Source organism: Tasmannia lanceolata, unplaced genomic scaffold (genome assembly GCF_043159265.1).
Source record: "Tasmannia lanceolata isolate RefF3 unplaced genomic scaffold, GAP_Taslan_0.1 ptg000015l, whole genome shotgun sequence".
Classification (NCBI taxonomy): Eukaryota; Viridiplantae; Streptophyta; class Magnoliopsida; order Canellales; family Winteraceae; genus Tasmannia; species Tasmannia lanceolata.
The window spans coordinates 48847699-48864939 of record NW_027518692.1 but is presented as its reverse complement, the minus strand read 5'-3'; the positions used below and the strand labels follow the sequence as shown (position 1 = coordinate 48864939).

General features: G+C 37.9%; 2 protein-coding genes across 2 annotated transcripts; one reads left to right on the top strand and one right to left on the bottom strand.

The window, feature by feature from the left end:
* Positions 1-3: 3 nt before the first annotated feature.
* On the top strand, positions 4-6060 carry LOC143892046 (uncharacterized). The gene is made up of 6 exons (XM_077396519.1): positions 4-45; positions 553-699; positions 3295-3471; positions 4264-4652; positions 4741-4869; positions 5859-6060. Exons 1-5 carry the CDS (start codon positions 4-6, stop codon positions 4844-4846), a joined length of 861 nt encoding a protein of 286 aa, XP_077252634.1. The 3' UTR covers positions 4847-4869; positions 5859-6060.
* Positions 6061-8545: 2485 nt separating this feature from the next.
* On the bottom strand, positions 8546-15013 carry LOC143891964 (putative pectate lyase 8). Its single transcript, XM_077396451.1, has 7 exons — positions 14820-15013; positions 14042-14104; positions 12778-12843; positions 10415-11057; positions 10163-10266; positions 9309-9447; positions 8546-9179 (listed from the first exon to the last, which is right to left on the bottom strand). Exons 1-7 carry the CDS (start codon positions 14912-14914, stop codon positions 8958-8960), a joined length of 1332 nt encoding a protein of 443 aa, XP_077252566.1. The 5' UTR covers positions 14915-15013; the 3' UTR covers positions 8546-8957.
* Between the last annotated feature and the right edge of the window lie 2228 nt (positions 15014-17241).

Here is a 17241-nt window from a genome sequence, read left to right as displayed (position 1 = left end):
AAAATGAACCCAGATGACCTGAAAGGATGGATTTTAGGGGTGCAAGTGAGGCGCTGAGGCTAACCTTAGCCCACTCCAAGGATCCAATTCCCCAACCTTAACCGAACCACCCTTTAAATCTCTCAACCCTAATCCAACCCAATTGCCAAAGGACCCAACAACCCACATATTATAGATCCTTGGAACAAGGTGACCCCATTTTATTGACCTATCTTACGTTGCTGACTATAATTGGGACATGGTTAGTCACTCTCATTTGAAACCTTTTTTCATGGTACAGCTGATTTCCTTTGCAAGCATTGTGGATATAAGTAGGCTATCAAATTCATTAGATGATGATCCACCATTAGATTATTCGTGAGAGTCCTTCCATCTAAACAAACTTCAAGAAATACAAGGAATTTTTTTTTTTTTTTTTGAAAATTTAGAAATACAAGAAATACATTGAATAATTAATATGTTTTTCTCCATTCCTTGAAAGGCATGTAAGCAACGTGTAGCTCAGAATATTTAGGTGTCGTCATAAAAAATAAAAATAAAATAAAAATATAGGTGTCTACCCTCTTCACCCCCCTGCAAAACAGTGTCTCTCAAAAGCTTTGCCAAAAAATCAGTGTTTCCCCCTTTCATTTCTCTTCGTTCTTTGGAAATCAAAGCTCTGATGCCAAATGTGACGAGGAATCGGACCAACACGTGAAGGTGAGACTCTGAATCCATGATTTTCGATTAATATCCTTCTAGGGTTTCTTGTTTGACTTGTTTCAGTCATATGTAATGGAAAAGAATTTGGTTCCAGGGTTTTATCCTCTAATACCCATCTCCTTTCAACAGAAATGGGTTTTTATTTTCTAGGGTTTTGGGTTAATAACTTTGTAGGTTACATTTCTATAAATGCAGAAGGCTCTTCTCACAATGGGATGGAGATTTTTTTTTTTTTCCCAGTATTCTTTGTCTTTTGTCAGCTTCTTTATTTGGTAATTTCTGGTTTTTCATGAGGGTTTTCTCATTTTCCCTCATCAATGGCTATGTTGAGGTCTAGACTGGTACTTAGAATAACCGACTTTTTGGCCTCTTTTGCTTCCTTCGGAGCTCTTTCTTTTCGGGGAATCCATTGGTTACATACTCGTCTCTCAATTCGAAGAATTCCAGCGAACTCATTAGGGGCCATTTGGATACGCGGATTTTAGAATCCAGGTTTTTAGTTTGAAAACAGTGTAGAAGAGGGTTCATGATCAAGCTGCTGCATGCTGTACTGGCAGCGTTTCTTGGATTTTAAGTAAGAAAACCAGCTTTTAGAAATCTCATGATGGGGAGAGGAAAAATTGCAGAGTAATGCTAATAAATTGGTTGATTGGTCTATTATCTTTCTGGGTATTGTTTTTTTTTTTTTGGTGAGTAAGATTGGTTCAAACACATCGCCTCGATGTTTGGATCCTTGAGTATTAGAAGCCCTTTCATTGAAGCATGATGTTTTCTCAAAATTATTTATTTTTTCTTAAAAATTTTGTATATGGATTTTTCAGATTAAGTTAAAAGGTAGAGAGATATAAAATCTTCCAGAATAGTCGGCCTATTGTTACGAACACAAATTGGTTCGCAACGTGGTTAAGCTTCATAAAGGGAAGATCGGCCTCTCGAACCACTTTGAGGGAAGGGTCCTTTGTATGTAAACACACAATTTTTACGATAGATTCCTTCATTGATTTGAAAAAGGACTACTTACGGTCCTGAGTGGGGTCTGCCTAGGTAGGGACTAGGTGGGACCCAGCCTGATATGAAACTGGTTTAAAGGGCATAGCCTAACGAATTCCATTAGCTCTAGAACTTTTGTATTGGTTAGGTGCCTAACACCGTTTTATTTATCTATTTATTTATCCTTGATATGATTTGATATGAGCTTGCATTCAATCTGCCAAAAAAAAATTATGAGGCGAAATTACATAGAGAAATGCTAATAGCTCTGGAAACATAGGTCGATTTATCTATTATCTTTGTGGGTTTATTTTTGGTAGATAACCATCTGATCTTTGCGGTTGATTCTTAAGATGTTCCGCTGAAACTGAACAGATATTAGCCAAAGACTTTTAAAATGGTTACCAAATAGAATGTCAGGTTTTCTATCCATTTCCGTCTTTATTGATTATCTTGAAATGTTTATATAGCCTGCCCCAAGATTTTCTGAATGTCATTGTTTCTGGAAATTCTTGAAAATTCTATTGAACTCTTGGTAAGTGCTTCTAGTTATAGGACATTTACTGGAGTAACTGGTTGTTTCACATGGTATCAGTGCAAAGGTCCTGAGTTCAAACCTCCTTGATGTCAAAGAGATATTTGTCTTTGGTTCTGACAAAGAGATTTATGTCTTTTGTTCTGAGAAAGAGATATGTATATTTATTTTCATATATCTTTGTCTCTTGTTTAGATTTAGCTGTAAAATTCATGTTTTTAGGTGGTTCTTGGATTCGAATAACTAGAAATTTGTGGAGGTCCTTTTGAAATACCAAATTTCTATCTATGCTTCTTAGAGGAATTTTAATGCTTATTGATCTATTTTGTTCTTCGTACATGGGTTGAATTAGCGTTGGAAGGATCGAAATCTCTTAATGTTGGAAGAGGTTTCATATTGGCTTATCCTGATTGATGAGCTTGTGTCGCCTATACAGTGGGGACCATTGCTCGTATTTCATTTTAGGTGTCCATTTGCAGGTCACTGATTGGATGGTTAAGATTATCCAGTTCGTGCAAATTTCAAAAAATGGCTCATCCTGGCGACACTTATCGATTGGTTTGTCCAGTTCGATGAGCTTGTAAGTTGAAGCCTGTCATAGTGGTCTCCAGAGTCAAGATTACTAATCATTCTCTTGCATTCAGTGTTGTATGATTTTTGGGAATATTGAATTTTTTTCTTTCTGAAAAGTGACAATATATTATTTACTGAAGTAGTTACAGAAAAAGCAGAGGGACCAGGAGTCCCCCTGATTACAGCTTATAGACGGCATAGAACAGGTTCTTATGCCCAAAGAGCGGGTTCTTATGCCCAAAGAGCCTACGAAAGGGAATTTTGAATTTTAGCGCTGTTAAAATGTTATAGAAGGCATTGTGATGTGTATTGCTTGCATGTAAAATGTGTGATAACACCATTTGTTATTTCAGTGTCTTAACTTCTCGACTAGGGGCATTGTTGTTATTTTTTTTCCCAGCAATAACATAAATTTATTGAATTGAAGCACAACTATGGGGACAAGGGGAGTCATTTTTGTTATATAGATGTTATAATATGGATTATGTGTGTAGGCTCCGGGTCCCGCTGGAGTAGGAGGTGTTCTAAGAAACGAGATTGGTAAAATTCTTTGGGCGTATGCGGGGGGGACGGATGCTACGGAAACAGAAGTGCGTGCAGTGCATCAAGGATTGGAGCTCATTCAGAAAATTTTCCTCAATAGAGTAGTAATTGAAGGCGTTTCTTCTAATGTAATTCTCTTCCGCCGTGAAACTTTATTCTTGCACTTTTATATTGTCGTTCTTTTGTGTCATTGTACTCTGACCATCTTGGTCTTTTATTAATACATTTGGCTACCATTCTAAAAAAAAATATGGATTATGTGTGTCATTTAAAACGACAATTGCATGGATGTAATTTCTAACCAAACAGGTGTGTATATCTTGACAAGGTATGCTAGGTTTTTGTCGATCATGTTTCTTTGCATGATGTAGAACATGGTTCTCGTAAGCATGTAGGCCTTGTTTGTTTTGTATTTTGAGAACTTATTGTGACCCCAAAACTGATTATTGGACTCAAATTTATGTTAATTTTGAAATGTAGTAAATTTATGTATCTATAGATTCTGGTTCAACTGATTGAATGGTTTGGATTTATTACAAACACACACACGCGCACACACACACACACACATTGGTAGTATCTCCCCAAGTGAAAGCTTCTTTTGCGGATTTTCTGCTATATGGCATGTGTCAGAAAACAAGCCTTTTTCTTATGCATTACTATTCACTGCTTAAGAGTTTTTATTTTTTAAGAACTAAACTTTTAAATCATCAAATATTAGTATATCTTAAAGAGCCACTCATTCTCTCACATGCCTCCCCTTTTTCTTCCCTCACATGTCTAATGCTTAAATTACACATATTTGCAATTCAAGTGCTATTGTTTTATATCATCGTTTATGATTACTGTTTTCTTGGTTATACCACTTTTCTAGTGAGAAAAATGAGGCATTTTGGTGCTTTTCCTCCTCTTTCCTACAGGTGGCTGAGATCCCAGATGGGTTTCCTTTTGAAACCCAAGATGAGGCTGAGATCCCAGAATGGTTTAAAGTCGGAGATAAAGATATTCCCGGCCATCTCATATTTCTAAAAAGACATTACGAGGGCGAGACTATCCTTGTTAAGTTCCGTATTCCCGATGATCTTGTTACTGGCGATGAGGGCAAGGATGACAATGATGATGAGAACAATGACGATATAAAGGGCGGGCAGTATAACCTTCGACTTATCATCTATATTTGTAAAGGCTATTTGCCCAATTTGGTGTTAACTTGTTTAGGTTACCGAGAAAAAATTTCATTTGATGGGATGTTTTATCCGGTCAAGCCAATTTCTGAGGATGAGGTACTTTATGAAGGACCCGACTTCAAGTAAGTCATTGTTACTTCTTAAAGATTAATTTTATTTCTTGACCATACTTTCTGTTCTCAATTTGATTTTGTTTATTTTTCTTTGAAGCGTACCAGGAGCCTTCGAAAAGTATTTGGAAATCAGAGGCATCAAACCCAGCACCATTATCCACTTCTTGCATGAATACATGATCAAGAGAGCAAAGAGTACTTGATGTGGTCTGTAGGGTTGAGCGTGGTTTGTTCCTCTCTTTGTGATTTTGTTCAGTTTTCTTTGATGCAAGTCATTATCTTCCTGTTGAAGTGCTTTTAAAATTGTCTTTTAATAAGAAGCTTTCATGAAAAGCTTAGTTATTAGGAAGGCAGACTTACCTGAAAAGGATTTAGTTTTGCTTTCCATCTTCATTGAGTGACAACTCCATATTACTGCGTATCCTGTTTTGAAGCTTTATCCTATACTTTTGAATCAGGAATAAAAAGTACAATTATTTGCAAATAGTGATTATTATGGTTTTAGAAATTATACAATTAATGACTTCCAAGGTTACCTTAATGTCCCATTTGCAATCTATATCTATATATCAGAAGGAAGAAGGGCTGTTTCAGTGTTTCACTGTTCACGGTGACGTGGCAGCCTTCCCCTTCCTCCCTCAAGTCTGCGTGGCGTCTAAATTCCTGATGTGGCGTTAAGATTTTCAATTCTTTATAGCATATTCATTGTATTTATTCCATTTAGGATTCTTTCCAAAATCCCATTTAGACCTTTTGACTTCCCAACCCTAAAACTTACGTCTCTTCGACCTCCACACTTCCCAAGAATTTCATAACGTCCTTATAGCATATTCACTGTATTTATTCCATTTAGGATTCTTTCCAAAACGTTTTTGGAAGCTGCCAAGATTGTAATCCATTGTATTATATTATCGATGTAACTTCTCCCAGCCACTTTCATGGTCATGTGGAGATTTTACTTTTTTTTTTTTTCGAGGGCGAATATGTTTCAGGTGAGCCACGAAAAATGGTTTTCTTCAGGGCGAATATGTTTCAGGATTGTATTGCCAAAGGCATGTTCTGTTTTATTAGAGCCTCTTCATTTTTGCAGATTTTGTTTTTCATTCCTGGAGTAAAGGCTTTGCGAGGGATTGTTGTTCTCTTATTTCTGGAGTCTTGGTTTTTCATCGGTTCATGGTTTTTATGTTTTCTTCTATTCTTCTTTTTGATATGCAGGGGTAAAAGTTGGCTTATAATCTTTTGGGTGCTATGAAGAGGGAAGAGCCCAGGACTACAATCTAAATCAAAGTGCTATTTATCTACATAAATAACCCCTATTTTGTAGCCTTTAAAAATGTTATATGTTAAATGTCTTGATTAATGCTTTGTCATCAGGAATTCTTTTCAATCAAAATATATTGTGAATCTAGGTTTTCCAGCCTTTACCGAAAAAATTACTACATAAAAAAAATACCGAAATACTCTTTAACGAAAAAAAACGAAAATCAATTTTCCCTTAGCAAGATCAATAGCCCAGATCGAGCTAGTTGGTTACTTACGGTTATAGGAAGGATGTTAACTTTATTTGTGTGAATGAAAGAGATGTAAACCAAAACAAAGAGTAGTTTGAGGGAGGAACCAGAGTGATGAGGAGTTCATAGGCACAAATTCAGCTTGTGTATATCTTTTCTCTTGCTTGTTTTGAGTTTGTCTTCAAGGGCATCATAACGCTATTTGTTCTGCCTTTTTCCTTAGACATTGTTCTAAGGATTGGTCAGTGGTCTTGTTCCTACTACCGTATCATCTTTCTTTATTTAATATACTGGTAGGGGTCTGCCTAACCCCTTCTTACCCATTAAAAAAATGAAGTGATGAGGAGTTGTGTTTCTCATTCTATCAAAACTCTATAAAACCAACTTACAAGATATTTCTCACGTGTGAGGAAGGACTCCGACCATAGCAACTCCCAAGCCAAGTCTGTTACAATCAGTTTTGATGGCTACCGGTGAGTGCTTTAATTCATGAAAAACTAAGTGAAACCTAAAGAAAATGTAGGATTATCTTTGAAGTTGGACGCCTAGAACAGAAATCATGTTTCATAGAGGATTGAGCGCTATCAATTCAGAGTGACAAGTTTTTCAAGTCTGAATTACATGGAGGCAAAATGTATAGGTTGGTGGTACAAACCATTCATCTTTTGAGTCTCACAATCTCTTGCATCAACCATCCTAACCCTTTGATCCTAAAACATCTACACGTCATTTCTTTTGTATTATCTGAACTATATCTATCCTTTCATAAGCTAAAAAAGAAATATCCTTTCATAAGCCTCACATAACATATCATTTTATCATTGAATGGGAAAGGTTACAACGGCTTGTTCACAATGGAAACCAATTCTGCCTTTTGCCTTGCTAACTCAGGTACCATATTATTTCTGCTAATAAATCACTGTCGGAAGCTAAGTACAAGGTATATCATCACCTTGACACGGTTAGCTATCTCCCAAAGACCTGAATATCCCCACAATTAAGCCTCGTTTGTCTTGGATTTTCAGAACCGATTGTGAGTCGAAAACTGATCCTGGAAGCTTCCTGCGTGTGAGCTTTGGTTGGCGAGGGAGACATTTTTATAGGAATTTCGTCCATTTTTTGAAGATTAGTTACCGTGATGAAATAAATTATGGGAAGTCCCATACTCCAATGTTAAGCCACAAAACATGTGTACCCTTAGACTGATATTCTTTGATCATGTTTAGTATCAATGTAGTTAATTTGGTTAAGGTGAAGGGCATAAGAAGCTAAGGATCAATTTTGAGCCTAGAACTGAATATTGGATTAACGGCCTATTTGTTTTGGATTTTGAGAACCGATTGTCAGTCCAAAACTAATGATTGGACTTAAAATTATATTAATGCCCTGTTTGTCTTGGATTTTGAGAACCGATTGTGAGTGACTGGACTTAAAATTATATTAATGCCCTGATTGTTTTGGATTTTCAGAACCGATTGTGAGTTCAAAATTAATGATTGGACCTAAAATTAAATGTATATTTGTATCCAATAATCAGTTTTGGACTCTCAATCGATTCTCAAAATCCAAAATGAGTCCCAAGTGTTGGGTTTAAGCTAGCTTACCTACCAAAGAATATCCTCACCGTGGATGTTGGTGCTATGTAAGGAGATTTTGATTGGAATTCCTTAGAAAACTGATTTCATAGGGCTGTAAATACAAGTTGTACGTGTTACTCCAGAAAAAGTTTTTGAACAGTCTTCTTCTAAAACCAAAGCCTTGTCTGGATTCTCAATAGTTTTGCTAAATTTTGTTCATTCTTTTGGTTTGGCCCTGGGAATAAGAGTAGAAATGTCAACAGCCTACATTGGCATAGTTTGTGTTTGTGTTTTAACAATCCCTTATGCGATTGGTATATGATAAGCAAGCGGAATAATCTGAATCATCTGGGCCCTGTTCATTTTGGATTTTAAGAATTGATTTGAGTTGAGTTGTATTTTGACTCTAATTATCTGTTTTGGACTCAAAATCCAAAATGAAAAGGTCGTTGATGTGGTGGAGCTTGGGTTAGCCAAAAACCCAAAACAATCACCAATTGGATAATTCTAGGTTGTCTCATCAGCTGCTTGTTAGATGGATGGTTAAATTGAAGAGAAAACCCAGTTTACAATCATCCACTTATGCCCTGCTTGTTTTAGATTTTGAGTCCAAAGCTGACTATTGATTCAAAATTGCATTTAATTGAGTCCAATAATCAGTTTTTGACTCAATTAGAGAGTACTTCAACTATTTCAATGTGGATGCCATAACTTGTACAATAACACATCTTAATTCAAATATGAAACCTTCTAGTATAAGCATTGTCCTCATCTCAGCAAACAAAAGACAAAGACAAGGAAGGAGAAAGTAAAATGGAAGTAAATAAAGAACCACTGCTTCCTTTGGAATTAACCGGACATCTTACACTTACCTGCAATATATGCTTCTATAATTAAGTTTACAATACCAACATTTCAAACTATGTATGTATCACCAAAGCTTTAAAAAAAAAAGTAAAAAAAGAGAAGCCCAAGATCATTCAATCCTATAGCGAAAAGAAGAGACGATAAATGCAGGAAAAAAATAGGAAAATGAGGGAATACGAAGCGAGAAATGAAGAACAACGCTTCTGCACCCACTTCATAATTGTTTTATAATGGAGAGAAGCAGGCCGAGGTTGAGGACAGATAATGGGGAAGAAAATAGGGAATAATGGGTGTCTATTTGTTGTGATGACTGTGTAAAAAATGTGTACACTGTCAAAAGGGGAGGGAGGGTAGTGTGCTTAGCAAGGTACGCCCTGGCGGCAGCCTAGGGCGCCTGCCCCAGAAGTAATGGAACCAACCATGGAAGAGGACTTGGCGCCGAGACTGGAGGCCCGCGCATAGCTGGCCGAAGCTCCGGCACCGGAGGGAGTGAAGTAGGCGCCGTTCAAAAGTAAGTCCCCCTCAGACCTCCAGTTCCAATTCTTCCAAACGCCCGTGCCAGTCTCTATCCGCTTAGTCACCTGTTTGTACGCCCCAATCCGTGATTGAATGAAAATAGAAAATCAGTGGATGAAATTTTGGGATGATGTTGGAGAAATTCAATATCAAATCCAGTTTGATGGTGGGTAATTGAATGAAGAGATTATTACCTCCTTGGCGAAGGGATTCCCCGGGGCCAGGTATCTGTTGCCCTGGCTATTGAGGGTGGGGTTTGCACTTCCACCAATGGCATACATTTCCCAGTGAGTGTAGTCATTGTTCACCACATGGAAGTAGCCATGTCTACACCTGCAACAGCAAAAACAATGGGCATCAAGACAATCCTACAGCCTTTTGTTTTCACTTCATGTTTCCAACTCCAAATCAGTAATGCCTCAAGATAAGAAAAAAGTGGTTTGTTTTCACTTCATTTTTTTTTTTTTCTTCTGTTTTTTTTTTTTTTTTGGAATGGTGTTTTCACTTCATTTTTTTTTTGGAATGGTATTTTCACTTCATGTTTCCAACCCCAAATCAGTAGTGTCACAAAGAAGAAACTGTTGGAAACGTTTTTCAATAGTGGCCCACATTGCCAACCTAGTCCAATTAGGGTTAAGTTAGCCCCTAATTAAAGGTCTATTGTAAGAAAAAGTTCTAGTGCTTGTGGAGACCTAGCCGTAATCTTCTAGTTCTAAATAAATAAGAGTGGTTGCTTAATGGGAGCGACACACATAAAGTACCAAAGAGTGATAACAGGGTTTTCTTTGGGTGGTTTCTAATCTACCAAGGCAAGCCCTAGATTCTATTAATCTGAGCATCCAGACTTGTGTACATTGGAAGATATCTCTAGTAATTGATGAACGGTGTTCATCCAGAGCATCTTCAACGGTCAGATCGCGATATGATCATCATGGCTGGAGGTAAGGTTTCTCGTTCCGCATTAAAGATTGAATTAAGCTATGAATACATGCATCTAAGGGGGCATGAACTGGGAGCAAGTACAAAAACACTTATAAGCATTTGGTACCTTGGCATTCTCTGGATCAGACCTTCACCAAAATGATTGAAAGCGATGGTCACCTGCATTGCCTGATCTTTCTCATAAGAATCGCTGTGACCCAACAGCATCACCTGTTGAAATATTAATTTCACCATATCAGACAAGGAAAAGACCCAAATGCACAACTTGAAGATCAGAGTTTTAAAGACTTGTGTATTCAGTCACGTGGGGTAAGTAATTTAGAGAAGGATCTGAGTGTAAAACACCCAGAGGAAGTACCTCATTATGGTGGGTGAAGTAATTGTTGGAGATAGTGATGGCAGTGGACCCCATGACAGCATCAACTAAGCCATCAGCACAGTTGGAGAGGGAGTTGTGATCGACCCACACATGACTAGAACCAAAGATGGAGACACCATCACCATCAGCAATTGTCCTCCACCCATAGTGGCTCGGGGAGCTGCGAACCATGGCATTGCCTGTGGGCTTACAGTCGTGGATGTGAAGGCCATGGATAATGATGTTTGTAACAAATTGGATAGTTAAGCATGCTCCATTGGCTATATGGACATTGACACCACGGCCATCAATGGTCTTGAAGCTGTTCATTATGAGTTCCTGCTTGAGGGTGATCACCATATCACGCTTGAAAATGATCCAGAGAGGTTCCTCTTGGATGACAGCATGTCGGAGAGTGCCCGGTCGAGGGTTAATGGCATCGTAGTCACCTGGGTCTGTGACTACGTAGATGCTTCCGTCGCGCCCACCAATGGCATTGCGTCCGAACCCAATCCCACAGTCGGCTAACCTCTTGCGGTTGAGATGCCAGTTGGGGTCACAGCGCCAGCAATCATCAATGGGATTTCCTGTGCCACAGGAGAAATAGCCGAGGTTCCTTCTCTCTGTGCTGTTGGTTATGCTCCTGAGCAAACAGGTAGTATTATTGTGTTATAATAAGCTTAATTAAACATATCTAATTAATTGATGGGAGAAGGTCTGTAGTTGAAAACCAAAGGCAAGATTTCAATATTAGTGGAGAAAAGAAACATAAGGCATTAAATGGATCATGGATCACAGGTAGTATAATAAGCTTAATTAACCATATCAAATTAATTGATGGGAAATGGTTTGCAATTGAAAACCAAAGACAAAATTTCACCATTAGTGCATGTTGAAGTATAAATGATAAAATAACACCAAGTCTAGCAGCTTAAGCTTTTGGAGTAATTGGTTGTTTCACATGGTATAAAAGTATTGCCTCACGGATATCCAGGTGTACGGCCAGCCCAAAAAAAGAGGGGTCACACATGGAGGGAGTGTTTTAAATAACACCAGCTCTAACAGATTTAGCTTTTGGAGTAATAACACCAGCTCTAAACGATTTCGCTTTTGGAGTAATTGGTTGTTTCACAGTGGAGAAAGGAAACAGAAGGCATTAAAAGGATCATGGATCTCAAGTAGTACATATGGGTGAACCCTAATGGCTTCGTGAGGAGTATCTTCTTGGAAATACTGGTAAGCACAGTGTTTGAAATAAATGCTTTTTTTTTTACCCGGAATTTCAGTGTACGAAATAAATGCAAAGTTGGCAATGCATTTCTAAACGACAGGTCCTTTACCTACCAATTCCCAAAAAGGAAAGAGAAAAATTAATGGTAAAGATAGAAAAAAGCAAAGAGAAATTTGGTAGAAATCAGGGAGTTCGTTGAGGATGTAATTACGTTACCTAAGACATTTATTTCTATAATTTATTAGCAAGGGAAACCTTTATAAATCAATAAAGACATCAAAGGAAACAGTGTGGAAATTTCGACACAGTTGCAAGAATTGGTGCATTTGCTAAGTTCTTTCTAAGTTACATTTAAGAGAATAAGAGGGGATCAGTCTTCTTTGTCAGTAACAATTAACAGGGCATCAGCCCAACATCTTATTCTTTGGGCCTGGCCAATCTCAGAGTTATGAACCTAGGAGTATGGCAGTGGACTGCCCTGAATCCTGCTGACCATAAAGACTAAGGCCCTTTGTTTTGGATTTTGAGACTTGATTGTGAGTCCGAAACTGATTATTGGACTAAAAAATTAAGGCCCTGTTCGTTTTGTATTTTGAGAAACAATTGTTTTGGAATCGCAATCGGTTCTCAGAATCCAAAACAAATTGGGTCTAAATGTAATTTTGAGCCCAATAATAAATTTTTAGTCTCAAAATCAATTCTGAAAATCCAAAACAAACTGGGCAAGAGAAAAACTCCAGGGAACTCGTATTTGTCAAGTACAAGGTTCAGTCCAAATCACTGTCAAATCAAAGAATTTAAAGTGAGACTTGTTTATTAGTACTTTAGAAAGTAAAGTAACCAATACTTAAATCGAAATATGAATTCCGGTGGGAATTTCTTCATTAACTGAAGCAGAGGAGAAAAAAGAAACAAATATATTGGTAACATAGGCCCCAATTCATGTGAATTTTCAGAACCCATTTCAGTGGGCACCTACTCATGAAGAATTATTTAGTTGGTTTTCCAGACTATGAAGAGAAAACGAAGACAGAGTCCCAAGTAAATCGAGAATCAAAATATCACATATGAATGACAAAAAATAAACAATGAACTCCATGAATAAAACAAAGTCACGGGAGAGAAGACTAACGTAGCCACAGTAGAGGCAACCTCCTCTGGATTCTTCACACTGTGCTTCCATGGGTTTGGTTCCGATCTGCACACAACAAAAAACCCTTTCCGTTAATTGTATAGAAAACGGCAACAAACCCCTGTTGAATTAAGAAAAAGTAGAGATTCTTCTCGCTTGAGCATGTAGATACAAATTATAGATATAGAAAAGACACACAGCACTCAATTTATTTATTTTTTATTTTTTAATCAACTGGATGATTCTTTGTTCCATAATTACTAAAACACCCACATGACACTAGCCTTGCTTTGATTCTTTCCGGTTTAGCAGAGGGCCAATTTGGTAATTCCACTACCTCGAACAGATTTGCGGTTGTGGATTATAGATCCGATCCAGGACCATCTGAGCCGTTCGAATAATCAACTGGATGAGACTCATGATCTTTTCGCGATTTAATGGAATGGATAAAAGAATAATGGAAGTCGGGATTCTATTTGAGCCATGTTCTGGGAATTTTTTTGGGGAATTGTATATTCGACCCTTTTTCTTCCTTGGGCCACCCGCTTGTAGTGTAAAAGGGTAGTCATAAATACACTAAAGAGAGCTGACCCAGGTAAGAAGAGGGGGTGAATATATCACTTTCCATTTTTTTCATATTGGGAGACGACAGGGAGATATGTACACTGCTCGAGGCACCGGTAAAAGCGTAAAAAGTGAAGTCGGAGAGAGACACAGTGAACGAGAAATAGACTGAAACACAAACCCTAGGGAATGCCCCTTTTGAAAAACCTGTTTTTACGTTGACCGTGGTCGCTCACTCGCTATTCACGAAATGACTAAAATAACCTCAGGTAGTCATCATATTCTTTCCAAAGCAGCACAACTAAAGACTGTTGGAAGGGGCATTATGGACAGTTCCAAATACCAAAGGAGGACTCTGCTAATTTCATTTCATTTCACTTCAAACATCTGAAGCAGGTCAGGGGGGTAATTTGACTGTTGCCCTAACCTGCTTTCTTGAAAATGAAAGGTGAAACTGAAACTGACGTAAAGGATTAAACGGTCCAGATCTTCAGACCCCGATCTGAACGGTTCAGATTATTCCAAGCAAAGAAAGGAAGCATCCATCGAATCTCGAAACTCAATGCATCAGCACAACCGTCCAGATTTCACACCAGAAATCTAGACGGTCCGGATCCGCCAAAAACTACCGTTACAAAACGCATTTCTTTATGGAAAAAGCTGAGAAAAGAGGAAAGGAGTCAAAAGAGAAGATACTAACCGCCCTGTTTCCGACATCAACTTCTCTGGATCTTCTTTTAAGCTCTGTTCTGATTCTCTAATCCTGCAAAGAAAATGCAAAGTTGCAAACCCTAAGAACATGTAAAACCTCAAAGAAAAATCTACAGCGAGAAAATCGAAAAGAAGAAGAAGCATAAAATAGTAAAAGCTGGAAGAAACTGTTCTCTGCTTTAACATAAATCAAGCTCGAAGAAAATCCTCTGTTTCTGTAACAAGATTTGCCTCATTTCCTCAAAATCACATAAGAAAATCCTTAAATTGCTTCCATTTTAAAAAACCACGGCAAAAACATCAAATGCTGGAACAGAACGGGAGCGAATCCTCTCTCTCACTCTCAAATCTTTGGAATTCAAAACACAACAGAAGAAAAATGAAAAAAAAAAAAAAAAAAAAAAACTGAAATCGAGTAGAATTTTCTGAATCCCCAGCTGAAACTGAAGAAAAAAACTAAATCGAGTATAAAAAAAAAAACTCATAAATAAGAATCCTCTGCTCTGCTGAAACCTTACGCCATTTCGACAAACTGGAACAGGAAACTTCAAGAGAAAGCTAAAACACTTTAAAACATCACAAAACCCTAATTACTCCAATGCCTGTAAGTAAAGAAAGCAAAGAAACTCCGTAACAACTCCTATTCTTCGGTTCTTCAACTCCTTAAAATCCTTCCACATATTACGAAAACTTTCAAAGAATATCCTTACCAAAATCCTAGTTGAGAAACCTTCAAAAACTAAATTAAAAAAAACATACAAATGTACCTCGGATCTCGCATCCCTTCACCACCATTCCTCGCCAGAGCTTCAACGAACAGCAAAACAATAAAAAAGATCAAAGTAAAATACTCCATTGCCATCTCTCTCTCTCTCTCCCTCTCTCTTTCTCTCTCTCGCTCTATCTCTCTGTGTAGAGAAAGAAAAGGAGAAGAAAATGAATAAGCAACAGAAAATAGTCAAAAAGGCAGCACTGAAACCTCCATTTTTATAGAGCGCCCAACCCTCCCAAACCCTCAACTCTCAACCATGGTTAGGTTAATTAACCCCGGACGAGAGAGCCTCCAAAAAAGTTAACCCTAACTGCCACTAACGGATTCGAGCACCGACGATGATTTCTGCCACGTGTTAATGTTGTCGACCAATCACGTGCGAGACTCCCCCCAAGTCATTCTCCTCTGACATCTCAACTAACTAAACCTCATCCCCACCTGTGCCCACTTATCCTCGTACGACAACCGTTCGATCTTAGAATGAAAGATTTTAACATTCGGGATTTATTTTTACACTTTTTTTATTAGGGAAATTATATATTTGCCCCTTTGTTGCCGGGGACAGCCCCCTCTAGTGTAAAATAAGTAAATAACCAAGTAAGTGATATATTCTCCCCCTTTTCTTCCCCCGGACATCCCCTCTTTGACCGTACAAGGGGCTGTCCCAGATAAGAAAAGGGGGCTAATATATGATTTTGCTTATTATTAATATTATTATGCCTCCATGCATCAACCACCGGTTCCATCATAGCACGATCTCACGCGAGTTGAAAGTATTTTATTTTATTTATTTAAGATTTCACCCTTGCGACTTTTGTCTTTTGCATTCTGTTTATTTTTCTTTTAGGCAAGAAATATATTCGCCCCATTTTTTCCCCTGTCCACCCGCTGTAGGTTAATTAAGAACCCTCTTTTTAGACTAGAAGGGGGTGGCCCAGAGAAGAAAAGGGGGCGAGTTTACTTTTACCACGATGGAAAGTAGAATCAAGCCATGTGCTCAATGTTGCAACGGTTGGAAGCAAAGGCCCGACCTAAAAATCTAAAATCTAAAATCCATCTTCCAAATTCACTTTCTTCTTTATTTTTATTTCAATCTTCTTTATATAATGAAAAGATAGAATTGGTGGGACTGCTCCCAACCACTAGAAAATAGTAATCCATGTATCTTCTTATAATGGATAACAGACAGATAATCTCTGTCTTTCTCCTCTAAGTACAGTCCATCCAATTTTCATCTAAATATTTGAATTTCTAAAAATAATCATTTTATTGAAAAAGGAATTTCAAGTGTTTCTTTTTTTTTTCCTCCCTCTTCCCTAACAGTGCAACTCGGCCGGGCAGTTGGGTCAGGTCGGGTTGAAACCAACCCAATGTAGCATTACCTCAACCCTAACTCGGCCAAATCCGATTCTCGAATAGGGGAGAATTAATCCTAACCCAACTTGTCTCTAAATCTCTCGACCATAACCTAACCCATCTAACCCAATTTTCCAAATCCGATCAAATTTGCCAGAGGCAACCACAGGAAAGATACAAAAAAAAAAAAAAAAATCTCCTAAGATTTTGAAAAGGCTATTATCGATAGACACTAGTATATATGTTTTAATAACTACACAAACTCAGCATGTACTTTCTTTTTTAATTGGTTTCTTGAGCTTTTTGGGAACTTTAATAGCATTTGACCCCTGTTTAAATAATAAAAGACAAGATGAGTTGGTGTGACTATCAAAACGTGGTAGTGCAAATATTAGTAGCCATCTGAAAATTATGATAAAAATAAGGGGAAGGGTCCAGTTTTGGTTGGATTGTACTTCTGAGACCCTCAATCCTACCCGATCTAGAATTAAATCGGGTTGACTTTTCGCAACCTAACCCTACCCAATCTAAGGAAGCCAACCCGAGCTCAAATCGAGTTCTAGTTGAGCCAGGCCAAGTAGCACCCCTATTGAGGAAAAAAACATACAAATTTCTCGATGGCATATTTGGGTCTAAGAAAAAGTCTTCAAATTTTTCATGGATTTTTTTTTTAATGGCAAATTTTTTCTCGTTTTTCAATTGTCTTACAAAACTCGGGTCTTCCCTTATCACTCCCCTTACACTTTCCCAACATTTAAAACCCAACTATTACACGAGCCGGAATTTATTTTTTTAATTAATTTCTTTAACTTATAGAATTCAAAATAATTTATTTATAGATAGGTGACCGACCAACTTCCCCCTAAATTGGCGAGTCCGAGCAACTTTAGGGAGAGAGTTGAAGAGTGGTGGGCCCAGATATCACATGGGAATTAGCGTTGATCAAGGAAGGATTGACGGTCAATTTGACGCATCCTTGTCCGTCGATAATTTTGCCTGTTGACACCCCACGTGGCACGGTCAATTTGGTGTGTCCTTAACAGAAGAATCGCACAATCTGC

Bases quoted from the DNA above. Each gene is read 5' to 3' on its own strand.
- LOC143892046 (XM_077396519.1), top strand. From the start codon at position 4: ATGAACCCAGATGACCTGAAAGGATGGATTTTAGGGGTGCAA. The intron at 3,472-4,263 runs GTAATTCTCTTC...TCTTTCCTACAG, and splicing joins TTGAAGGCGTTTCTTCTAAT to GTGGCTGAGATCCCAGATGG. The intron at 4,653-4,740 runs GTAAGTCATTGT...TTTTCTTTGAAG, and splicing joins TATGAAGGACCCGACTTCAA to CGTACCAGGAGCCTTCGAAA.
- LOC143891964 (XM_077396451.1), bottom strand. From the start codon at position 14,914: ATGGCAATGGAGTATTTTACTTTGATCTTTTTTATTGTTTTGCTGTTC. The intron at 12,844-14,041 runs GTTAGTATCTTC...TGTTGTGTGCAG, and splicing joins TTGATGTCGGAAACAGGGCG to ATCGGAACCAAACCCATGGA. The intron at 9,180-9,308 runs GTAATAATCTCT...GCGTACAAACAG, and splicing joins GGAATCCCTTCGCCAAGGAG to GTGACTAAGCGGATAGAGAC.